This window comes from Coregonus clupeaformis, chromosome 6, assembly GCF_020615455.1.
Source record: "Coregonus clupeaformis isolate EN_2021a chromosome 6, ASM2061545v1, whole genome shotgun sequence".
In the NCBI taxonomy this organism is placed as follows: Eukaryota; Metazoa; Chordata; class Actinopteri; order Salmoniformes; family Salmonidae; genus Coregonus; species Coregonus clupeaformis.
The window spans coordinates 8,296,143-8,322,602 of NC_059197.1; the positions used below are offsets into that span (position 1 = coordinate 8,296,143).

Genomic DNA, 26,460 nt, shown 5'->3' on the forward strand with positions numbered 1-26,460 from the left:
CTCTTTCTCGCTCTCTCTCCCCTCTCCTTCTCTCTCCCCTCTCTCTGTCTCTCTCTGACGCTCTCAGATGATTTGATTCCAGGACCATGGACAGCTGCAGAGAGAAACCATCGCTGACTGCAATGCAGCGCCACAGCAGAGGAAAGAGGCCACTCCAGGCGGGCCACGAAATAAATGAATGCTGAGACTGATGTTGGACAATCAAATTTGATATGTAAATGAACTAAATTCTCTGTCCATTCTTCCCTGGCATAAAACTTATTTTACACTGCTCCACTGCTCCAGCGAAATGAAGCTCAAATGATCTCACTATTTTTTACATTTCTACAGGAATATTACATTATATGTTAAATATGTTAAATAAAAGTGTTATTTTTATTGTAATTGTAACAATTGTGGGGTCGTGCCATGTGTGATAACAGGTGGCATATTATTAGTAAGAAACTCGGTTTCCTACTATATGCAGTTGGCTGCATAGTGATTGCAACATTGTAACTCTCCGAAGCAGTAAAATTCCGTTCTGCCTAGTAAGGGACCTCCTATATGTGCATGCGCACCAAAACATTTAATGGGCCTAATCATAGAATTACATATATCATATTTATATTTTGAAATAAATACATAAAAAGTATCCAGATTATATAAAGTGTTCTATAACGATGCTTAACTCGGTGATGCATGATGGTAGAAACAAGCTTTAAAATGCCCGCGAAAGACGTGACACAGATGCATATGGGGATATATTGATTCCTCTCTATGACATTTTGAAGCTGAGCTGCAGCCTATAACATGAGGAGATAACAAACATTTACTTTTCTATTCTGTCCCTATTAATAAAGCTTTTCTCTTTCTGAAAAGAGAAGATGTTTGTTTAAACCCAGGCAGCTTTTTGGGTTATACAATGGACGAGTAGCCAGCAGCCTCTGTCTGGGTGGAAAGGTAACTTTTGAAAATGCCATGCTTAGATTCATAAGGATGTCTAAGATTTAATGATTTGCAAACAACGTTGCAAACAAGACACTCTGGTTTGACATTGCGAAATATGGTAAGAATGCCTATTTCTCTGTCCATTCTTCCCTGAAACTTCTATTTTCATTATCCACCTTCCTTTTGAGACTTTTTCAGAGCAACATTTTCTCTTGATTGCAAGCTGTTTTACCCCAATCAACGCACAAAGAAATATAAAAAATGAATTGAATAGATACATTGGTGATATTATCAATGTAATCAGATTGAAAATATTAGGCTATGTTATTGACATTGAACTGATTACATAGCCTACTAACCAGATGTGTTAAACATTTTGTTTAATTTGTAGCATAGGCCTATTAATTGGGCTGCTATTACGTTCTGACCTGTGACTTTTAGCTGAGAAAAACCTATTGCCGACCCCCTGCTGTACATAGGTCAGCGGGGATAGGAGGGGCGCAGCAGTTTTTTGTCTTGCCTAGGGCAGCAGAACATCCAGGACCGGCTCTGATGTGATGCTGGTGGAAACCTTGGTTCAATCTTGGTTTCTCATGGTCTGAGAGTCCTTTAGGTGCCTTTTAGCAAACTCCAAGCAGGCAGTTGTGCCTTTTACTGAGGAGTGGCTTCCGTCTGGCCACTCTACCATAAAGGTCTGATTGGTGGAGTGCTGCAGAGATGGTTCCTCTCCACAGAGGAAATCTGGAGATCATTATTTGGTACCCTTACCCAGATCTGTGCCTTGACATAATCCTGTCTCGGGGGCTCTACGGACAATTCCTTTGACTTCATGGCTTAGTTTTTGCTCTGACATGCACTGTCAACTGTGGGACCTTATATAGACAGGTGTGTGTCTTTCCAAATCATGTCCAATCAATTGAATTTACCATAGGTGGACTCCAATCAAGTTGTAGAAACATCTCAAGCATGATCAATGAAAACAGGATGCACCTGAGCTCAATTTCAAGTGTCATAACAAAGGGTTTGAATAATTATGTAAATAAGGTATTTCAGTTTTTCACTTGTAATACATTTGCAAAATATTCTAAAAACCTGTTTTTCCTTTGTCACTATGGGGTATTGTGTTTAGGTTGATGAGGCAAAAAATGTATTTAATCAATTTTAGAATATGGCTGTAACGTAACAAAATGTGGAAAAAGGGAAGGGGCTGAATACTTTCCGAATGCACTCCTGTGTGCTGCCTCTTTATTGTCTTAACTATCCTATAGTTGACTTTCCATTCTCCGAACCCTCTAAAGGGCGCGTTACACTACTATAGCCCATAAAATCCCATTGAACAACACATTCATGAATGGCAAAGAAAAGACAGTCGAAAAATAAATCACAAGGAATAAGGTTTTTAAGTGTCTGTCCTATATCTAGGAGATATAAGAAAGCTCAGGAAATATTTTTGTATTTTGGATGTATATTTAACCCCTTTTTTTTGTTGGCACAAAACTACAGTGCCCTCAGAAAATATTCACACCCCTTGACTTTTTCCACTTTTTGTTGTGTTACAGCTTGAATTTAAAATTGATTACATTTAGATTTGTTTTGTCACTGGCCTACACACAATACCTCATAATGTCAAAGTGGAATGATGTTTTTCGAAATTGTTCCTAATTAATTAAAACTGAAGCTGAAATGTCTTGAGTCAATAAGTATTCAACCCCTTTGTTATGGCAAGCTTAAATAAGTTCAGGAATAATAATTTGCTTAACAAGTCAAATAATAAGTTGCATGGACTCTGTGTGCAATAATAGTGTTTAACATGATTTTTGAACGACTACCTCATCTTTGTACCCCATACATACAATTATCTGTAAAGTCCCTCAGTTGAGCAGTGAATTTCAAATACAGATTAAATCACAAAGACCAGGGAGGTTTTCCAATGCCTCGTAAAGAACGGCACCTATTGGTAGATTGGTAAAAAAAGTAAAAGCAGACATTGACTATCCCTTTGAGCATTGTGAAGTTATTAATTACATTTTGGATGGTGTATCAATACACCCAGTCACTACAAAGATACAGGCATCCTTCCTAACTCAGTTGCTGGAGAGGAAGGAAACCACTCAGGGATTTCACCATGAGGCCAATGGGGACTTTAACACCGTTACAGAGTTTAATTGCTGTGATAAAGTAATACTGCAAAAAATGTGGCAAAGCAATTAACTTTTTGTCCTGAATACAAAGTGTTATTTTTGGAGCAAATCCAATACAACACATTACTGAGTACCACTCTCCATATTTTCAAGCATAGTGGTGGCTGCATCATGTTGTGGGTATGCTTGTAAAAATAAATGGAATGGAGCTAAGCACAGGCAAAATCTTTCAGGAAAACCTGGTTTAGTCTGATTTCCACCAGACACTGGGAGATGAATTCACCTTTCAGCAGGGCAATAACCTAAAACATAAGGCCAATTCCACACTGGAGAAGACACTACCAAGAAGACAGTGAACGTTCCTGAGTGGCCGAGTTACAGCTTTGACTTAAATCTACTTGAAAATCTATGGCAAGACCTGAAAAGGGTTGTCTAGCAATGATCAACAACCAATTTGACAGAGCTTCAATAATGGGCAAATGTTGCACAATCCAGGTGTGGAAAGCTCTTAGAGACTTACCCAGACAGACTCACAGCTGTAATTGCTGTAAGGTGACTCAGGGTGTGAATATTTCTGTAAATGAGATATTTCTGTATTTAATTTTCAATAAATTTGCAAACATTTCTAAAAATATGTTTTCACCTTGTCATTAGGGTATATTGTGTGTAGATGGATGAGAAAAAACCAACAATGGAATCCATTTTGAATTCAGGCTTTAACACAACAAAATGTGGAATAAGTCAAGGGGTATGAATACTTTCTGAAGACACTGTACCTCCATACTTCCATTCATTTGTATAGGTTACCTTCAGATGAGTCCCATGACATTTGTGGGGGTCGTAGAGCAAAACGGAGAACACCATCATGTTCGTGAGAATCCCATCTTTCCATAGAGTGGTCATAATAACACTACAGATGTTTTCGTGAGAAGACCGATTTTCGGGATGTCTCATGGTCTGACAAACAGCGCTGTAGCTCTTTCACTTTCCACCGCAGATGCCGACATAGGCGGCTGCAGTGGATTGAGACGCAGCCCATGCAAAAAACTGTTATCTCTATGTTCAACTGACGGATTTTGATGGGTATTTTTGTATTATGTTAATTCGATTGATGCACAGGTGTGTCTATAGACTCTTAACTAATTGTCCAAAAACTGTCCTGTCCTGGACACACACACACACAAACACACACAACACACACACACACACACACACACACACACACACACACACACACACACAGACCATCAACTAACTGAGATAGAGGCTGTGTCCCAAATGGCACCCTATTCTCTATATTGTGCACTTCTTTTGACTACAGCCCATAGGGCCTGGTCAAAAGTAGTGCACTATACAGGGAATAGGGTTCTAATTGGGACACATCCAGAGCCTCAGTCTATATCACACTTCCTGTCTCCAACCCAAGTAGTGCTGACCAATAGATTATGCATAAAGCTGCAATCAGCACTAGAAAGAATAACAAATCAACCTCCCCGCCCTTGTTTGATAGACAGAGCTACGGATGCTGATATAGAAATCATAGTTTTAACCATTGTGACGTCACGAGAGGCTACACAGCTTTCAGCGGGATTGCTCAAGTAGTGCAAGGAGACAAGGTTCAAACAAAACAAGGATTTTATTATAGGTCTTGGGAAATTAACGAAAATATAACAAAATTCTGTTCTCTTGTGGCTCTTTAAGGGTTAACAGTTCAGGGATGTCTCTTCCACCTCCAAAATCATAATTCTCACTCGCTCAGATAACTTTTCCCCAGCCTTACTGTAGTCCACGTTGCAGCTAGTGGCCAACCCAGCAAAAAGTCCTTCCAAATGTCTCTCACGTATTTCCACAGGTGCATATATCCAAAGGTGAGTATTTCCCAAAGGTAAGTATCTCCAAATCCTTATATTCCTCATGGAAGTGGACGTGCAGCACTCTTGTCCTCCAGAGAGCCCAGGTTGGAGACTGTGTCTCTTCACCCCCACACACTCCCTCAGTGTGTCTCTTCCCTTCCCAAACCTTCAGCTCATCAGCTCCTGATTTGTTTCAGCTGCGTGGGAAGATTGGCCATAGAGGGGTGGAGTTCCCGACCATACCAGCAGATGGAGCCATAGCTGTCTGGGTTTGCAGCCATCTCAGGGGATGTAACGTCCCTCCAGGACACAGCCTCTCGTGACATCCACATCCCCCTCCTCGGGACCGACGTCCTCGTCGGGTAAAGGCAGCGAAGAAGGCATCACGCCGGGAGAGGGCGTCCGCATTGCCGTGGTGCTTGCCAGACTGCTCTCTCTTCAACTCCTCCAACTCTAGGACCAGGGACTCAGCCTCCTGTTGTCTCTCCTTGAGTTTCTTACTGAACGCATCAGCCTTGGTTTTAGCAGAGTTTAGCTTCTGTTGAGCAGCTTTCAGTTCCTTCTCTCTCTCTGCCTCCGCATTCTTCATCTTGTTCTCCAACACCTTGTACTTCTCCTCTGCCTTCTTCTGGACCTCCTTACTACTGCGCAGGGTCTCCTCACACTCCTCGATGGTCCTGTGCAGCCTCTCCAGCTCCTCCTGTTGCTTAGGGAAGGAGCTCTGTTGGAGTTTAGCCTGGAGGATATCTAACTCTTCTGTCTTCATGTCTAACTGTTGCTTTAACAAACGATACCTCTCAGCGGTCCCCTTCAGACCAGACAGTTCTTTGTCCAGATTCTGTAGCTCCGTCTCTGTGTCGGTCTGGGCACCTGCCATCCCTATCAGAGCCCGGGCGGGGAGTGAGTAACTCGGAGGATTGCACCGGAGCCTTCCCAGGATGAGTCTTGCCTCTCCGTTTCCGAGGTACTCGGGTTAACCTCTCCTGAGACTCTCTCCAGAGTGGGTAAAAGGCTGGGCAGTCTCGTCCAATTAGGACAGGGACGGGGAGGGAATCAACCACCCCCGCCGTCGTGTGTATGGTTCCCCGCGTGCTGGTCATTGTAAGTTCAGTAATGGGGTATTCTCTGGTGTCCCCATGGACACAGGAAACTGGGAGGACTTTCCCCGGGGTCAGACACGTTGGGCCCACCAAATCCTTACGCACCAGGGTGGCCCGGCTACCAGAATCCAGTAAGGCCTCCACATCATGGTGATTCACAGTTACCGGGCAGGTGGGGGGTCGATCTGGGCCGCCATCTACGACTCCCAAGAGCGAGGCAAAACGGTGTGTGGGTGCTGAGCTGGAGGACTCCGCAGTGGGCATAGGTTCATCGGCTGGTTTCCCACACTGCCAGGAGATATGTCCCATCTCCCCACACCGGTAACACTGTCGAGTTTCCCCCTCCTGGTGTACTCTTCTTGGACCCGCCTGGTTTCTGGCTCCCCCTGGAGCCGGGATAAGTCCTGACGTGGCTGGGTTCGAGACCTTGGGGTCCTTTGGACGGGTTCTTCCCATTTGTGGTGGGGCCGCCCTCCTGGGGTCTTTTCGGGAAGCATTCAGCATCTCCGCTGTGGCCTGGTACTTTTCCACAGCTTCCACGGTCAGATCAGCCGTGGTCAAGGCCTGTTGACTGATGAACCGTTTTGCCTCATAAGGCAGGGGCGCGTAGGTAACGATCCACCACAACGGCCTCCACCACCGCCGCTGCTGTATTCCTCTGCGGATCCAGCCATTTCCTTGCGATTCGGACAAGTTCATGCATCTGCGCCCGAGGAGGTTGGTCTGGTTGGAAGGTCCAGCCGTGAAAGCGCTGGGCCATACCAAACTTTGTGAGTCCATATCTGCTGAGGATCTCAGACTTCAGGGCATCATAGTCAGTAACCTGGTCAGGGCCCAGGTCCCGGACAGCATTCAGTGATTCCCCGGTTAGAAAGGGGGCTAACAGACCAACCCACTGTTGCTTGGGCCAGGCTTCCCTAGTGGCCGTGGCCTCAAATGCATGCAGGTATGCCTCAATGTCATCGGTAGCTCCCATCTTAGATATAAAGTCACTTGCCTTTATTGGGCGGGTATTTTGGACAACCCTCTGTCTCTGCAACTGCAATTCCTCTGCCTTCAGAAGGTTGGCTTTCTTTGCTCCTCCAAGAGAGCCACGTTTGCTTGCATCTGGGCTTGCTGGCCAGCAACAAGGGCTTTCAATATGTCCTCCATTTCAGTCGGGCGGGGAGCCTACGGCCAACTTGGAAAACTGGGTGATCAAACCTTCGGTATCCTCCTCTGACATGCACTATTAACGCTTGAGCGTGCCTGTATTCTCCACCATCTGTGACGTCACGAGAGGCTACACAGCTTTCAGCGGGATTGCTCAAGTAGTGCAAGGAGACAAGGTTCAAACAAAACAAGGATTTTATTATAGGTCTTGGGAAATTAACGAAAATATAACAAAATTCTGTTCTCTTGTGGCTCTTTAAGGGTTAACAGTTCAGGGATGTCTCTTCCACCTCCAAAATCATAATTCTCACTCGCTCAGATAACTTTTCCCCAGCCTTACTGTAGTCCACGTTGCAGCTAGTGGCCAACCCAGCAAAAAGTCCTTCCAAATGTCTCTCACGTATTTCCACAGGTGCATATATCCAAAGGTGAGTATTTCCCAAAGGTAAGTATCTCCAAATCCTTATATTCCTCATGGAAGTGGACGTGCAGCACTCTTGTCCTCCAGAGAGCCCAGGTTGGAGACTGTGTCTCTTCACCCCCCACACACTCCCTCAGTGTGTCTCTTCCCTTCCCAAACCTTCAGCTCATCAGCTCCTGATTTGTTTCAGCTGCGTGGGAAGATTGGCCATAGAGGGGTGGAGTTCCCGACCATACCAGCAGATGGAGCCATAGCTGTCTGGGTTTGCAGCCATCTCAGGGGGATGTAACATCCCTCCAGGACACAGCCTCTCGTGACATCACACCATGTTTATAGTCTGTACAGTATTATTTGTTTACATTTACTTTGTTTACAAAAATTGGAGTAAAACAAGCTCATATTTTGGGTTCTGGTGGGGTACATATTTTACATTTACATTTTAGTCATTTAGCAGACACTCTTATCCAGAGCGACTTACAGTTAGTGAATACATTTTTTTTTTATACTGGCCCCCCGTGGGAATCGAACCCACAACCCTGGCGTTGCAAACGCCATGCTCTATCAACTGAGCTACATCCCTGCCGGCCATTCCCTCCCCTACCCTGGACGACGCTGGGCCAATTGTGCGCCGCCCATGAGTCTCCCAGTCGCGGCCGGCTGCAACAGAGCCTGGATTCGAACCAGGATCTCTAGTGGCACAGTTAGCACTGCGATGCAGTGCCTTAGACCACTGCGCCACTCAGGGTACGACAGTTGAACTAACTTCATGAGGCATTTATATGTAATATTCTTCAAGAATCAATGAATACATATCAAGTCCAAAAATGGATGTAGCAACTACTGATTGCCCCTGTAAAAAGGATTATTCCATTCCATTGGTAGACAGATCATTTATTAAATTGGCCTTTAAGAGAGCCATATTGATTTAAAAAAAATCTGTCATCCTGCGGCTCTACAAAACAGATGGCCTGGGACATGGACTTCTCTCAACAAACACCACTTTCATCCTGCGGCTCTACAAAACAGATGGCCTGGGACATGGACTTCTCTCAACAAAACACCACTTTCATCCTGCGGCACTACAAAACAGATGGCCTGGGACATGGACTTCTCTCAACAAAACACCACTTTCATCCTGCGGCACTACAAAACAGATGGCCTGGGACATGGACTTCTCTCAACAAAACACCACTTTCATCCTGCGGCTCTACAAAACAGATGGCCTGGGTCATGGACTTCTCTCAGCAAAACACCACTTTCATCCTGCGGCACTACAAAACAGATGGCCTGGGACATGGAGTTCTCTCAACAAACACCACTTTCATCCTGCGGCTCTACAAAACAGATGGCCTGGGACATGGACTTCTCTCAACAAAACACCACTTTCATCCTGCGGCTCTACAAAACAGATGGCCTGGGACATGGACTTCTCTCAACAAACACCGCTTTCATCCTGCGGCTCTACAAAACAGATGGCCTGGGACATGGACTTCTCTCAGCAAAACACCACTTTCATCCTGCGGCTCTACAAAACAGATGGCCTGGGTCATGGACTTCTCTCAACAAAACACCACTTTCATCCTGCGGCACTACAAAACAGATGGCCTGGGACATGGACTTCTCTCAACAAAACACCACTTTCATCCTGCGGCTCTACAAAACAGATGGCCTGGGACATGGACTTCTCTCAACAAAACACCACTTTCATCCTGCGGCTCTACAAAACAGATGGCCTGGGTCATGGACTTCTCGCAGCAAAACACATTACATATTACATTTACATTTACGTCATTTAGCAGACGCTCTTATCCAGAGCGACTTACAAATTGGTGCATTCACCTTATAGCCAGTGGGATAACCACTTTACAAATGTTTTTTGGGGGGGTTAGAAGGATTACTTTGTCCTATCCTAGGTGTTTCTTAAAGAGGTGGGGTTTCAAGTGTCTCCGGAAGGTGGTGAGTGACTCCGCTGTCCTGGCGTCGTGAGGGAGCTTGTTCCACCATTGGGGTGCCAGAGCAGCGAACAGTTTTGACTGGGCTGAGCGGGAACTGTGCTTCAGCAGAGGTAGGGGAGCCAGCAGGCCAGAGGTGGATGAACGCAATGCCCTCGTTTGGGTGTAGGGACTGATCAGAGCCTGAAGGTACGGAGGTGCCGTTCCCCTCACAGCTCCGTAGGCAAGCACCATGGTCTTGTAGCAGATGCGAGCTTCAACTGGAAGCCATTGTAGTGTGCGGAGGAGCGGGGTGACGTGAGAGAACTTGGGAAGGTTGAACACCAGACGGGCTGCGGCATTCTGGATGAGTTGTAGGGGTTTAATGGCACAGGCAGGGAGCCCAGCCAACAGCGAGTTGCAGTAATCCAGACGGGAGATGACAAGTGCCTGGATTAGGACCTGTGCCGCTTCCTGTGTAAGGCAGGGTCGTACTCTCCGAATGTTGTAGAGCATGAACCTACAGGATCGGGTCACCGCCTTGATGTTAGCGGAGAACGACAGGGTGTTGTCCAGGGTCACGCCAAGGCTCTTCGCACTCTGGGAGGAGGACACAACGGAGTTGTCAACCGTGATGGCGAGATCATGGAACGGGCAGTCCTTCCCCGGGAGGAAGAGCAGCTCTGTCTTGCAAAGGTTCAGCTTGAGGTGGTGATCCGTCATCCATCTGCCAGACATGCAGAGATGCGATTCGCCACCTGGTTATCAGAAGGGGGAAAGGAGAAGATTAGTTGTGTGTCGTCTGCGTAGCAATGATAGGAGAGGCCATGTGAGGATATGACAGAGCCAAGTGACTTGGTGTATAGCGAGAATAGGAGAGGGCCTAGAACTGAGCCCTGGGGGACACCAGTGGTGAGAGCACGTGGTGCGGAGACAGCTTCTCGCCACGCCACTTGGTAGGAGCGACCGGTCAGGTAGGATGCAATCCAAGAGTGAGCCGCACGGCGATGCCCAGCTCGGAGAGGGTGGAGAGGAGGATCTGATGGTTCACAGTATCAAAGGCAGCAGACAGGTCTAGAAGGACAAGAGCAGAGGAGAGAGAGTTAGCTTTAGCAGTGCGGAGAGCCTCCGTGACACAGAGAAGAGCAGTCTCAGTTGAATGACCAATCTTGAAACCTGACTGGTTTGGATCAAGAAGGTCATTCTGAGAGAGATAGCAAGAGAGTTGGCTAAAGACGGCACGCTCAATAGTTTTGGAGAGAAAAGAAAGAAGGGATACTGGTCTGTAGTTGTTGACATCAGAGGGATCGAGTGTTGGTTTTTTTGAGAAGGGGTGCAACTCTCGCTCTCTTGAAGACGGAAGGGACATAGCCAGCGGTCAAGGATGAGTTGATCAGCGAGGTGAGGTAAGGGAGAAGGTCACCGGAGATGGTCTGGAGAAGAGAGGAGGGGATAGGGTCAAGCGGGCAGGTTGTTGGGCGGCCGGCCGTCACAAGTCGCAAGATTTTATCTGAGAGAGAGGGAGAAAGAAGTCAAAGCATAGGGTAGGGCAGTGTGAGCAGGACCAGCAGTGTCATTTGACTTAACAAACGAGGATCGGATGTCATCAACCTTCTTTTCAAAATGGTTGACGAAGTCATCCACAGAGAGGGAGGAGGGGGGGGGGACTTTCATCCTGCGGCTCTACAAAACAGATGGCCTGGGACATGGACTTCTCTCAGCAAAACACGGCTTTCATCTTGCGGCTCTATAAAACAGATGGCCTGGGACATGGACTTCTCTCAACAAAACACCACTTTCATCCTGCGGCTCTACAAAACAGATGGCCTGGGACATGGACTTCTCTCAACAAAACACCACTTTCATCCTGCGGCTCTACAAAACAGATGGCCTGGGACATGGACTTCTCTCAACAAAACACCACTTTTGAAGTCTGATTGAGTGTAATAGTAAAGAAGCTCCACAGAACGTTTGCCTCTGGGTGTGCTCTTGAGCCAAAAGGAGTCCCTAATATTGTAGTGCGGCCCATCCCCCAAAGTGACTCTTATCAACTGTATGCAAGGAATTCCTTTGTGTTGTCTTAGGATTTCAGCGTTCTCTGTTTTCTTTACAGGTCTGTAGGTCTGATATCTGATTGGAGGTTAACTTTACAGTAATGTTATTGGTCAACATGTCAGATTTGGAATCCAATCAACTCAGATGTTATGAAGGGTCTTAGATTCATTGTGTCTTTCTCTTTTTTGTTCCTGACCTGCACTGGTGAGATGCTGTATCTACGCTCGCTCTCTCTCTCTCTCTCCCTCTCTGATCATGCTTAGAATATTGCCTTTTAATGCTTGTTAATGCCCTGTACCTTAAGCTTTATACCTTGTATGTGAATCCATTAATTTTAAAATGTAATTATACTGAACAAAATATAAACGCAACATGCAACAATTTCAAAGGTTATACTGAGTTACAGTCCATGTAAGGAAATCAGTCAATTGAAAAACATTAATTAGGCCCTAATCTATGGATCTCACATGACTGGGAATACAGATATGCATCTGTTGGTCACAGATACTTTTTTTTTTAAGTAGGGGCGTGGATCAGAAAACCAGTCAGTATCTGGTGTGATCACCGTTTGCCTCATGCAGCTCATAGAGTGGATCAGGCTGTTGATTGTTGCCTGTGGAATGTTGGCCCACTCCTCATCAATAGCTGTGTGAAGTTACTGGATATTGGCGGGAACTGGAACAAGCTATCGTACACGTTGATCCAGAGCATCCCATACATGCTCAATGGGTGACATGTCTGGTGAGTATGCAGGCCATACTCACCAGGAATTGTGTACAGATCCTTGCAACATGGAGCCATGCATTATCATGCTGAAACATGAGGTGATGGCGGCGGATGAATTGCACGACAATGGGCCTCAGGATCTCTGTGCATTCAAATATATCTGCCTGCCCATACCATAACCTCACTGCCACCATGGGGCACACTGTTCACAACGTTGACATCAGCACACCCACGCTCACCCACACAACACCATACACGTGGTCTGCGGTTGTGAAGCCAGTTGGACGTACTGCCAAATTCTCTAAAGCGACATTGGAGGCGGCTTATGGTAGAGAAATAAACATTCAATTATCTGGCAACAGCTCTGGTGGGCATTCCCGCAGTCAGCATGCCAATTGCAACCTCCCTCAAAACTTGAGACATCTGTGGCATTGTGTTGTGTGACAAAACTGTATATTTTAGAGTGGCCTTTTATTGTCCCCAGCACAAGGAGCACCTGTGTAATTGTTACGTGTGACATGTTTTTCTTTCTCCTAATCTTCCTTTGTAGTGTGTGTGTGTGTGGTTCAGAGTGGTTCTTCTGTTTGTGTGTTCTGGTTATTACAGGTGTGCTGAGTTGCGGCTGACGATGGTGGGCGTGGCTTCGGTCCGGAGTCCTGGCAGCTGTGGTTGATTGACTGATTGACTAGAGTATATAAACTGTTTGCCGTGTGAGCTCAAGAGAGAGAGGGCACTTTTAGTTTGGTTGTTTGTCTGAGGATTTGGTTATTGGTTGTTTTGATTTATCTTTGTTGTGTTCCAGCCGGTCCTCCTGCTGTATTCCACCCTACCTGGGTCCTGGAAAAGGGAAAGGTAGTTCTGCCCATGGGTGCACATTCACATGTAGATAACCCACTGTTTTATACACTAGGTTAGCCAGGCGGCTGTCACCCCTGTATTTGTGGTAACAGGTAGGAAAGCGTGTTAAGGCTTAGAGTGGGTTAGGAAGGATTAGGTGTGGAGAAGAGGAGGGACCTTTTGTTTATTTTCATTACTTGGACCCCTTTCCCAAACATTCCCTTCTCTTACCATCCCTGGTTTGTTTGATTGGTCTTTGTTTTATTACTGTTTCTTTATGGGTGTTGTTTAGTACCTTACTAAACGTCCCCCAGAGGGCTAACATTGAGTTCAGGTTGTTGTGTCTGGTTATTTTAGCTAGTTACACCCCACATTTCTTCCCCATCCATCTAGTTTACATTGTGTGCGCAGGCACGGGCATTTATGTCTCCTCCTCAGACGAACTACACCCGAGGGGAGAACGTAACAGTAATGATCATCCTGTTTAATCAGCTTCTTGATATGCCACACCTGTCAGGTAGATTGATTATCTTGGCAAAGGAGAAATGCTCACTAATACGGATGTAAACAAATTTGTGTACAAAATTAGAGAGAAATTAGCTTTTGTGCTTATGGAAAATTTCTGGGATATTTTATTTAAGCTGATAAAACATGGGACCAAAACTATACGTGTTGAGTTTATATTTTTGTTCAGTGTAAATATAGATATAGACAATCCTCAGAACCATTCCTTGATCTTAGTCAGCTAAACGCATAATACTTGATTGCACATGGTTTAACTATAGTCGCTGGCATATTGCTGTATTATCTTTATGGAGTCAGATAATTCATTTAATGGGCTAATTGCTTAGTCTTATTACGAGTCACATGTGAGGAGTATATAATATGCATACATATCAAATATTACTTCACTACAATATTGTCCAGAAAATTACCAAAATTACCATGTTTGCCTAAAACAAATGACTTGTGTAGTTTCATGACAGGAAATTGATTAATATTACATTATATACATGAACCAACATTCAATACATTTTACTTAAACATTTAGCAATTAAACTTGCATAGTTTATATTTATCTAATTCAGATCAAAGGCAATCAAAAGCCAAAGACTCCTGTTTATACTACAGGAGCAATAAAATGCCACAGAGACTGAGGTTTGGTACCATTCTTTTTTATTGTTCAATTATATTTTTTCATCCTGCTGTTTATTTGCAATGTTTTTCTATTATATGATGCATATGAAGGTGTTTCCATAAAGGCGCAAACACAAAGACCATTTACTGTAAATATGGCATTAATCGCACCCTTCAGTTTTACCATCCACGGTCAGGGTGAGATCGACAAAGGGCCTACCTCCTTTATGAGACATCCAAACACACTGGTACACATTTAGGCAGGGCTCTTTTTGTCCCCATACCATTGGCTGCACGCCATGGACCTGACCTTATATCAATGACCCCAACACTCCAACACAACTAGTCCTAGTGCTGGTGTCATTTTTCCCCAATGGAAGACTTCTCAGAGGCAGTGGAGTGATTGGATAATTTTTTCCTTAGTGGAGTAGTAATGCACCAATGAAATGCAGAATCACCAACTTACACAAAGAAAATTCAGGGGGGAAACCCCACCTTCAGGTCGGGCCTCCTTCAGCACAGCAGCCAATCAGAGACGACCTCATGACTCCTTAATAGGCTAATTTGAACATATCTAAAAACTCTCCTCCAGTTTTGTTGGACCGTGGTGAGTCATGGTAAGTTGAACTGCTATGAGTTAAGAGATAAGACAATAGGATATAGGGCAGTGTGTGTAGATTTTCCCAGCAGCGGATCCAGAGTCTACAATGAATCAGGGCAGTGTATAACAGATTCCCAGTAGTGAAACTTATCACACAGGAATGCTGAGGTTCATACAATGACACATTGTATGATTTGGATGGTCGAGAATGCAGTCTGTGCTTTTAGTAGAGCACTCTAAAATATAGATAGCTATAATAAGTGGAGGTCCCACTGAAATATGAAGGACTTCCTGGATGATGTCTGAAGGTATAACTGGGTGTGGAACTCAGGTTTTGATGGCAGCAGTAAGTATCATGACATCTGACATCAGGGTTTGACCTTTGACCTCTCTCGTTAGCCCGAGCTGTCCCCTCATTCAGGATCCTTCAATCTCTCACATTCAAATAATTTTCTGGGTCTTTTGTTCAAATGCTTGTTAGTGTAGCAAACTATTCAAAAAAAGCATCACACCAATAATAAGACTTCCTTTTCAGAGTTTCATACTGTACATACAATGTTTCTTGGTGTAAAAAAAAATCTATGAACCCTTGACTACTGTACATGTGCAGTATCGGAACTCTATATGTCTGTCTGTCTCACAGAAACTTTTGTACCAGCGTGACCGCACCCCAGACGTCTTGACCATGGCATGTGACTGCTCTGTGAGTGCAGGAGAACAGTGGCTGCACTAACAGCTCAAGTGACTAACAATAATCCTTAACTGTACCATGTGACCAGCCTACCTTTGGACAGGTAGCTAACCACCCCTACCCCAGTGATACCCCTTCCCCATCCCCATGATTGCATCATATCAAATCAGAGAGCAGGATTTGTGATGCACACCTATTCCCCTACGATGGCAGTGTCTGCAGAAGAGACCCTCGAACCGCCCCGTGCGAAACCCCTGCCTTTACCCAGCCATGACTCCCCTCCCCCAACCCAAAAGGAACATTATAGTAATGATAGGAGGGAGGAGGGAAATGTCTTAGGCCTAGATTCAATCAGATCAAGCGTTAACCGGTGATAGCCGACACCCGCATAGCTGATGTTTTGGCAGTGTCGGAGGTGTAACTGCGTTGGAGCTGTCAAATCGGTGAGCAGCTGCTCTTGATCATTGTCACGAAGTCAGACCCAAGTTCAGAATGAGAAAGTGTAGGATATAGAGAAATAATGACGCTCAAATTGAAAATCATTAAACAACATTATGAAGATTTCTATCAGCCTAATCAAGGTGTAGATTACATCTCACATTCCAGTGTTCGAACTTGTAAACAAGGCTGCATGGGATTTCACTTAATGGCAATGTCTGCTTTAGGTATAATGCCAGGAGCCGCATGTCGATTTGACAGCTCTAGCGCAGTTTCACCTCCGACAACGCCAAGACAACCACTATGCATATGTCGACTAAAGCCGATCTGATTGAATGGAGTCCTAAATCAATTACAATACAATTCTTATTCATGATTATAACAACACAAAGAAAGCGAGTGAAAGTACTGTTGCATTCATAAAATCAACGTGTGTGAACTAACATGGTTTAAAGCTGATTTTAGAGCTCGACTTTGAAACATTGACATTGTCATGATGAGGAGGATGAACTTCCTGGTGCCATACTCGCATCAGGCTTTTGCATAAAATGTCAACGTCCTGATTTTAAAATATTTCCCCTCTTTTTTCTAAAATATTTCACAGGCAAGATTTTGTGTGTGTTGTTCTTGTTTTTTCTATTTTGTTGTTGTTGTTGTTTGTTGTTGTCATTTATCGTTGTTGTTGTTGTCGTTGAACAAGGTGTAAGAAATCCAGGAGGCGATGTGCAGGCTATGAGCCGCCGTCTTGCTCTGTGGAGTCCTGGCCCGCCACTTTTTCTCCTCCGTTCAGGAGAGCGGGAGCCTCAGTCCCTGAGTCTTTCCGTGAGCGGCCCTTCTCCTCAATGTCATGCAGCGATGGCTCTTTGTACATGCAAACTGCAGAAAGGGCGGGGGAAGCGGGGCAAGTGAGAGAAAAAGAGAGAGATGGAGAGGGAGATAGAGAGCAAGAGGAGTGAGAGAGCGAGAGAAGGGATATTTATACAGTATAGTAAAGAGATATAGGTGAGAGCAGGAGGGGAGAGAAAGGAGGGGAGAGAGACAATACAACAAGAGAGAGAGAGAGAGAGAGGGGAGTGAGAGAGAGAGAGAGGGGAGTGAGAGAGAGAGAGAGAGAGAGAGACAATACAACGAGAGAGAGAGAGAGAGAGCGAGAGAGAGAGGGGAGTGAGAGAGAGAGAGAGACAATACAACGAGAGAGAGAGAGAGAGAGAGAGAGAGAGAGAGAGAGGGAGAGAGAGAGAGAGAGAGACAATACAACGAGAGAGAGAGAGAGAGAGAGAGAGAGAGAGAGAGAGAGAGAGAGAGAGAGAGAGGGGGGGGAATGAGAGAGAGAGTGAGTGAGAGAGAGCAAGGAGGGGAGAGAGACAATACAACGAGATAGAGAGAGAGAGAGAGGGGAGTGAGAGAGAGAGAGAGGGGAGTAGAGAGAGAGAGAGAGAGAGACAATACAACAGAGAGAGAGAGAGAGAGAGAGAGAGAGAGAGAGGGGAGTGAGAGAGAGAGAGACAATACAACGAGAGAGAGAGAGAGAGAGAGAGAGAGAGAGAGGGGGGAATGAGAGAGAGAGTGAGTGAGAGAGAGCAAGGAGGGGAGAGAGACAATACAACGAGAGAGAGAGAGAGAGAGAGAGAGAGAGAGAGAGAGAGAGAGAGAGGGGGGAGTGAGAGATAGAGAGAGAGAGAGAGAGAGAGAGAGAGAGAGAGTGAGTGAGTGAGAGAGAGCAAGGAGGGGAGAGAGACAATACAATGAGAGAGAGAGAGAGAGAGAGAGAGAGAGAGAGAGAGAGAGAGAGAGAGAGAGAGAGAGAGAGAGAGGAGGGGAGAAAATGGAGGTATTGAGATTCAGCATTAGTTTAGAGTTACTTTAGTTAAATTAGTTTAAACACAACATTAGAACCTACATTTGCCCTCCAGCAGGGTTGGGGTCAATTTGAATTGAAGTCAGTCAACTAAAGAAATAAACTGAAATTCCAATTCGATAATTGAAAATATGGCATCCATTTTCTATGATTTCTCAATAAACTGAAAAGGAGAAGCTATTTATTTCAAAAGTTTAAACAGTTTTGAATTTTCAATTCAGAACACTTCCTGAATTGTGTGAATTAAATTGACCCTAACCCTGCCTCCCAGTAGTCATTTAGTTTCTCAAACTTTAATGGATTATCTGGGTACCTGTGTCTGAAGACTCAAATCTATCAAACACACATTGAGGTCTTCTCAAACAAACCTGAATTCTTGTAATCTGGCAATCTGTCATTACCCCAACCAGAATATGATGTTGTTATGTCCCATAACAATTTTGGCCTGCTGGGTAATTTATAAACAAAGATGCTTCATTAAAATATCTATGGCTTGTAAAGTGTGTTATGCCCCCTATGAAATGCACTTTAAATAAACCTTGACTAGACTTATGGCAGGTGTTGCATTTGAATCCAGCCCTGAGTGTGGTGGTCTCACCTTCGATGGGTCTGGGCACAAAGTGTGAGGAGGGCTTGGTCTTCTTCACCCGGTTGCCCTTCATGACCACGCCGTCCTTGTTGAGGCCCAGGTACCAGGCCCTGCCAGACTCATGCTGCCGGTACAGCGTCGATGAGTAGATGACGTAGTAGTTCTCAAACACAGACTCCTTGAATTTCGCCTCTACTGTGAACAAGTCCTGAGAGACAAAGAGAGGAAGAAAATACTTGAGATCAGGTATTACAGTGCTCAAAGAGATAGCCCACCGGTTTAAAATACAGTGCTCAAAGAGATAGCCCACCGGTTTAAAATACAGTGCTCAAAGAGATAGCCCACCGGTTTAAAATACAGTGCTCAAAGAGATAGCCCACCGGTTTAAAATACAGTGTTCAAAGAGATAGCCCACCGGTTTAAAATACAATGCTCAAAGAGATAGCTCCCCGGTATTAAAATATGTTGAACGTCAATGGAATTTTTTGTTGAAAACGCAAGAGTTTTGAGAATGACAAAAATATTAATTCTCACAAAGTCTGCTGCCTCAGTTTTTATGATGACAATTTGCATATACTCCAGAATGTTATGAAGAATGATCAGATGAATTGCAATGAATTGCAAAGTCCCTCTTTGCCATTAAAATTAACTTAATCCAAAAAAAACATTTCCACTGTATTTCAGCCCTGCCACAAAAGGACCAGCTGACATCATGTCAGTGATTCTCTCGTTAACACAGGTGAGAGTGTTGACGAGGACAAGGCTGGAGATCACTCTGTCATGCTGATTGAGTTATAATAACAGACTGGAAGCTTTAAAAGGAGGGTGGTGCTTGAAATCATTGTTCTTCCTCTGTTAACCATTGTTACCTGCAAGGAAACACGTGCCGTCATCATTGCTTTGCACAAAAAGGGCTTCACACACAGGCAAGGATATTGCTGCTAGTAAGATTGCTCCTAAATCAACCATTTACCAGATCATCAAGAACTTGGACTGCTGAGGACTGGGGTAAAGTCATTTTCTCTGATGAATCCCCTTTCCGATTGTTTGGGGCATCCGGAAAAAAGCTTGTCCGGAGAAGACAGTCCTGTGTCATGCCAACAGTAAAGCATCCTGTATTCCTAATGTATTACTTGTATTGTAATCAACTCATGATACTACTGTATGTTATGTGGCAATTGTTTAACAGACTCAAAATAGCTAATAATAACTCAATCATCATTATGTGAGATTACACTAAATGACAAATCTTACAATGCATTATGGCCGCATTAAAATTATGTTATTGTGACAGACATATCAAGGAGCTGGCCAATGCATGAAAGATTTGATTCTGGGTTCTGAGATTACATCAACCGCAACATCATCTGTTTGTCATATGAAGATGGAGGGTACTTCAGTCATATTAATCCAGGTCCTAACCAGGTCGTTATTATAAAGGATCACTTGTTCGTAATGACTTACCTAACTAAATAAGGGTTTAATAATAAACCAATAACCCTACCACAGCAGTTACCTGGTGGGAGAGCTGAGACGGGTCTCCGCCGTTCTCCAACACATGAAGCGTCAGTGTGTCTGGAGAGAACAGCGGGCTGCAGTCATTGACATCCAGGACAGTGATGTTGACCACAGCAGTGGCTGACCTGGGCATGCTGCCCTGGTCCATGGCTGTGACGGCCAGCAGGTGAAAGGAGGCTCTCTCTCTGTCCAGCCTGTCTATCAGGGAGACGACACCTCGGACTGAGTCCACCAGGAACTGACTCCCCTGAGACAGCTGGTAGCGCACCTGTCCATTTAGAGTTCAGAGTTCTTATGTTTACAAAAACATAAAATGTGTCTTCCCAGACAGACATTTCAGAACATTAAAAACAAAAACAAATACAATACATGACCAGAAGTATGTGGACACCTGCTCTCGTCGAACATCTCACTCCAAAATCATGGGCATTAATATGGAGTTGGTCCCCCCTTTGCTGCTATAACAGCCTCCACTCTTCTGGGAAGGCTTTTCACTAGATGCTGGAACATTGCTGTGGAGACTTGCTTCCATTCAGCCACAAGAGCATTATTGAGGTTGGACAAGCTTTTCCGGAGAAGACAGTCCTGTGTCATGCCAACAGTAAAGCATCCTGAGACCATTCATGTGTGGGGTTGCTTCTCAGCCAAGGGAGTGGGCTCACTCACAATTTTGCCTAAGAACACAGCCATGAATAAAGAATGGTACCAACACATCCTCCGAGAGCAACTTCTCCCAACCATCCAAGAACAGTTTGGTGACGAACAATGCCTTTTCCAGCATGATGGAGCACCTTGCCATAAGGCAAAAGATAAGTAAGTGGCTCGGGGAACAAAACATCGACATTTTGGGTCCATGGCCAGGAAATTCCCCAGACCTTAATCCCACTGAGAACTTGTGCTCAAACCTCAAGAGGAGGGTGGACAAACAAAACCCAACAAATTCTGACAAACTCCAAGCATTGATTATGCAAGAATGGGCTGCCATCAGTCAGGATGTGGCCCAGAAGTTAATTGACAGCATGCCAGGGCGGATTGCAGAGGTCTTGAAAAAGAAGGGTCAACACTGCAAATATTGACTCTTTGCATAAACTTAATGTAATTGTCAATAAAAGCCTTTGACACTTATGGAATGCTTGTAATTATACTTCAGTATACCATAGTAACATCTGACAAAAATATCTAAAAACACTGAAGCAGCAAACTTTGTGAAGACCAATACTTGTGTCATTCTCAAAACTTTTGACCACGACTGTACACAAATTTTAACTGCATTTCAACCACAAATCAATGATAAGTAGAATTCACATTTGTTGACAACTCAAATAAATATCAACCAAAAATGGACTTTGATTTTACGTTATGTCAGGTTTTGCCTGAAGGGGTGTTACCAGTGGAGGCTGTTGATGGAAGAAATTAGGAGGACGGGCTATGGGTGTTTGCTATGATTCCATTCCATCCAGACATCACAATGAGCACATCCTCCCCATTTCTACCTACATCCCTGTCCACTGGGTTTTACAGGTTGGGTATGTATAAAATCCAGGAGCAGAATAATCCAAGTTGACCTCGAAAAGATCCTCCATCCTACTACACTTACAGAGATTAACATTTGGTCTAGTATTTTCATTTTTTCCAGGCCTTGGAATTGGATGACTGTGCCATCGTGTCATAGCACCCTCGAGCTGTGCACAGGTGGACAGGGTGGAGAATGTGATTAATCAGAGCACAAAACACATCAAGTACTGTGTGTACACACACACACCTGACACATGCTGTAGATACTGTTTCCAGAAATTCAATTGGACAACATTATCTCTACCATCACCACCCCATTATTTCAGCAGATGGTAATGTATCCTTGAGCTCCGAGGGATGTTTTTGTGAGGAAGACCGCGTGGAGGACAGCGGAAGAAGAGAGGGGGGAGAGCAGTGGGAAATTGAGGGATGTAAGAAAAAAGTTAGAGAACATAGTAGAATGCTACGCGCTATGAAATAGACAGTGAACTTTAGTCAAGGGTCATGGCTTTTGATATCACCATCTGACCTCCCAACCCAAATCACTCTATTCAGATATAAGATCACATTATTTGAATAAAAACTTACATTGTCTACAGTGGCAGTCGGTGCCGTTTAAGATGAGTGAGGACCATTTTTTTATGAGAATGGCCTTATTTCTATTACAGCATATTGGAGGTTTCTACAACCTAGCCTACAAATTAAAGTTTACAACGTAGGTGCACAAGTCGAGGTGCACACATTCAATATCGCCTTGCACACTCTTGCCTGCATCTAGCTGATCTAGGGTGTAATTATTAGTCCAACAGTTGCAAACAAGAATTTCTATTGGACAAATTCAGGTATGTTTATCCCCGTTTCATTACGTTTGCTTCCATTTAAGAAACACTTTTCAACAGAATCGGTGGAAATGAATACTCCCCTGATCACCGCAAACACAGTTCACTTTCATAGCAGCCACATACAAAAAGCATGAACATTTGCTCATTGTATAATTCCTTCTCGAATCTACGCGCTCTCCTCCTCTCACCTTTTCAGTGCACAATACAACAGCTGTCTGTGACCCAGTGAAAAAACCTTTCCAAGCCAAACCTTCATACCATAATTGCTAAACGCTACACACAGGCTACATCGTTGTCACCATTTTAGCTAGCGTCATAGTCAACATAGCTAGTTACTAGAACTAAGGCGTTAATAAACACGCTACAATCATGCAGTACAGTGTGTAGCAAACAGTTTAGCAGTTACACCGGCGGGCCCCGGTGGCAATAAATGAATACAAACAAAAGCTTACCTTGACTTGGAAGTTCCAGTGTTCGATAGCCATAGCCAGCTAGCTAACATAGCATCCCTCTCTGTTAGGTAAGTGAAAGTGAAAAACAAAAACAACAAAATATAGCTAACTCTCTCTCTCTCTCTCTCTCTCAATTCAATTCAATGTAAGGGATTTATTGGCATGGGAAACGTATGTTAACATTGCCAAAGCAAGTGAAGTAGATAGTAAACAAAAGTGAATGCCGCAGCCCGTCTGGTGTTCAACCTTCCCAAGTTCTCTCACGTCACCCCGCTCCTCCGCACACTCCACTGGCTTCCAGTTGAAGCTCGCATCTGTTACAAGACCATGGTGCTTGCCTATGGAGCTGTGAGGGGATCGGCACCTCTGTACCTTCAGGCTCTGATCAGTCCCTACATCCAAACGAGGGCATTGCGTTCATCCACCTCTGGCCTGCTGGCTCCCCTTCCTCTGCGGAAGCATAGTTCCCGCTCAGCCCAGTCAAAACTGTTCGCTGCTCTGGCACCCCAATGGTGGAACAAGCTCCCTCACGACGCCAGGACAGCGGAGTCACTCACCACCTTCCGGAGACATTTGAAACCCCACCTCTTTAAGGAATACCTGGGATAGGATAAAGTAATCCTTCTACCCACCCCCCAAAAAAAAAAAGAAAAGATATTGTAAAGTGGTTATCCCACTGGCTATAGGGTGAATGCACCTATTTGTAAGTCGCTCTGGATAAGAGCGTCTGCTAAATGACGTAAATGTAAATGTAAATGTAAATAAACAATAAATATTAACAGTAAACAATACACTCAGAAGTTCCAAAAGAATAAAGACATTTCAAATGTCTTCTCTTGAGAGCCAGGTCTGCCTACGGCGGCCTTTCTCAATAGCAAGGCTATGCTCACTGAGTCTGTACATAGTCAAAGTGTTCCTTAAGTTTGGGTCAGTCACAGTGGTCAGGTATTATGCCACTGTGTACTCTGTTTAGAGCCAAATAGCATTCTAGTTTGCTCTGTTTTTTTGTTAATTCTTTCCAATGTGTCAAGTAATTCTCTTTTTGTTTTCTCATGATTTGGTTGGGTCTAATTGTGTTTTTGTTGTTGTCCTGGGGCTCTGTGGGGTCTGTTTGTGTTTGTGAACAGAGCCCCAGGTCCAGCTTACTTAGGGGACCCTTCTCCAAGTTCATCTCTTTGTAGGTGATGGCTTTGTTATGGAAGGTTTGGGAATCGTTTCATTTTAAGTAGTTATAGAATTTAACAGCTCTTTTCTGGATTTTGATAATTAGCGGGTATCGGCCTAGTTCTGCTTTGCATGCATTATTTGGTGTTTTTCATTGTACACAGAGGATATTTTTGCAGAATTCTGCATGCAGAGTCTCAATTTGGTGTTTGTCCCATTTTTTGAATTCTTGGTTGGTGAGCGGACCCCAGACCTCACAACCATAAAGGGCAATGGGTTCTATAACTGATTCAAGTATTTTTTGCCAGATCCTAATTGGTATGTCAAATGTTATGTTCCTTTTGATGGCATAGAAGGCCCTTCTTGCCTTGTCTCTCAGATCGTTCACAGCTTTGTGGAAGTTACCTGTGGCGCTGATGTTTAGGCCGAGGTATGTATAGTTTTTTGTGTGTTCTAGGGCAACGGTGTCTAGATGGAATTTGTATTTGTGGTCCTGGCAACTGGACCTTTTTTGGAACACCATTATTTTTGTATTTCTGAGATTTACTGTTAGGGACCAGGTCTGACAGAATCTGTGCAGAAGATCTAAGTGCTGCTGTAGGCCCTCCTTGGTTGGTGACAGAAGCACCAGATCATCAGCATCATCTCTCTCTCTCTTGTTTCTCCTTCATTTTTGAAGAAATTAATTCGTTAAAAACTGTTACTATTGTCTTTTTCTCTCTTAGTAGTCAACTACTCACCATATTTTATGCACTGCAGTGCTAGCTTGCTGTGGCTTATGCTTTCAGTACTAGATTCATTCTCTGATCCTTTGATTGGGTCGACAACATGTCAGTTCATACTGCAAGAGCTCTGATACGTTGGAGGAAGTCCTCCAGAAGTTGTCATACTTACTGTGTAAGTCAATCAATCAATCAATTTTATTTTATATAGCCCTTCTTACATCAGCTAATATCTCGAAGTGCTGTACAGAAACCCAGCCTAAAACCCCAAACAGCTAGTAATGCAGGTGTAGAAGCACGGTGGCTAGGAAAAACTCCCTAGAAAGGCCAAAACCTAGGAAGAAACCTAGAGAGGAACCAGGCTATGAGGGGTGGCCAGTCCTCTTCTGGCTGTGCCGGGTGGAGATTATAACAGAACCATGCCAAGATGTTCAAAAATGTTCATAAGTGACAAGCATGGTCAAATAATAATCAGGAATAAATCTCAGTTGGCTTTTCATAGCCGATCATTAAGAGTTGAAAACAGCAGGTCTGGGACAGGTAGGGGTTCCATAACCGCAGGCAGAACAGTTGAAACTGGAATAGCAGCAAGGCCAGGCGGACTGGGGACAGCAAGGAGTCACCACGGCCGGTAGTCCCGACGCATGGTCCTAGGGCTCAGGTCTCTCAGTTGGCTTTTCATAGCCGATCATTAAGAGTTGAAAACAGCAGGTCTGGGACAGGTAGGGGTTTCGTAACCGCAGGCAGAACAGTTGAAACTGGAATAGCAGCAAGGCCAGGCGGACTGGGGACAGCAAGGTGTCAGCATGCCCGGTAGTCCTGACGTATGGTCCTAGGGGCTCAGGTTCTCAGAGAGAAAGAGAGAACGAGAGAATTAGAGAGAGCATACTTAAATTCACACAGGACACTGGATAAGACAGGAGAAGTACTCCAGGTATAACCAACTAACCCCAGCCCCCGACACATAAACTACTGCAGCATAAATACTGGAGGCTGAGACAGGAGCGGTCCGGAGACACTGTGGCCCCATCCGAAGAAACCCCCGGACAGGGCCAAACAGGAAGGATATAACCCCACCCACTCTGCCAAAGCACAGCCCCCGCACCACCAGAGGGATATCCTCAACCACCAACTTACAATCCTGAGACAAGGCCGAGTATAGCCCACAGAGGTCTCCACCACAGCACAAACCAAGGGGGGGCGCCAACCCAGACAGGAAGATCACGTCAGTAACTCAACCCACTCAAGTGACGCACCCCTCCTAGGGACGGCATGAAAGAGCACCAGCAAGCCAGTGACTCAGCCCCTGTAACAGGGTTAGAGGCAGAGAACCCCAGTGGAGAGAGGGGAACCGGCCTGGCAGAGACAGCAAGGGCTGTTCGTTGCTCCAGAGCCTTTCCGTTCACCTTCACACTCCTGGGCCAGACTACACTCAATCATATGACCTACTGAAGAGATAAGTCTTCAGTAAAGACTTAAAGGTTGAGACCGAGTCTGCGTCTCTCACATGGGTAGGCAAACTGTTCCATAAAAATGGAGATCTATAGGAGAAAGCCCTGCCTCCCGCTGTTTGCTTAGAAATTCTAGGGACAATTAGAGGCCTGCGTCTTGCTGACCGTAGCGTACGTATTGGTATGTACGGCAGGACCAACTCGGAAAGATAGGTAGGAGCAAGCCCATGTAACGCTTTATAGGTTAACAGTAAAACCTTGAAATCAGCCCTTGCCTTAACAGGAAGCCAGTGTAGGGAAGCTAGCACTGGAGTAATATGATCAAATTTCTTGGTTCTA

At 44.7% G+C, this 26,460-nt stretch overlaps 1 protein-coding gene across 5 annotated transcripts in view; it reads right to left on the reverse strand.

The window, feature by feature from the left end:
* Window positions 1-16,455: 16,455 nt before the first annotated feature.
* Window positions 16,456-26,460, reverse strand: part of LOC121567277 (fibroblast growth factor 12) — a 180,492-nt gene continuing 170,487 nt past the window's right edge. For all 5 annotated transcript variants that reach the window (XM_041877178.1, XM_041877176.1, XM_041877174.2 and 2 more), the window contains 2 exons: window positions 18,467-18,665; window positions 16,456-16,886 (listed from right to left, as the gene is read on the reverse strand). In XM_041877178.1, the coding sequence (XP_041733112.1) occupies window positions 16,741-16,886; window positions 18,467-18,665 (345 nt within the window). In that variant the 3' untranslated portion in view covers window positions 16,456-16,740. The remainder of the gene's footprint in view (window positions 16,887-18,466; window positions 18,666-26,460) is intronic.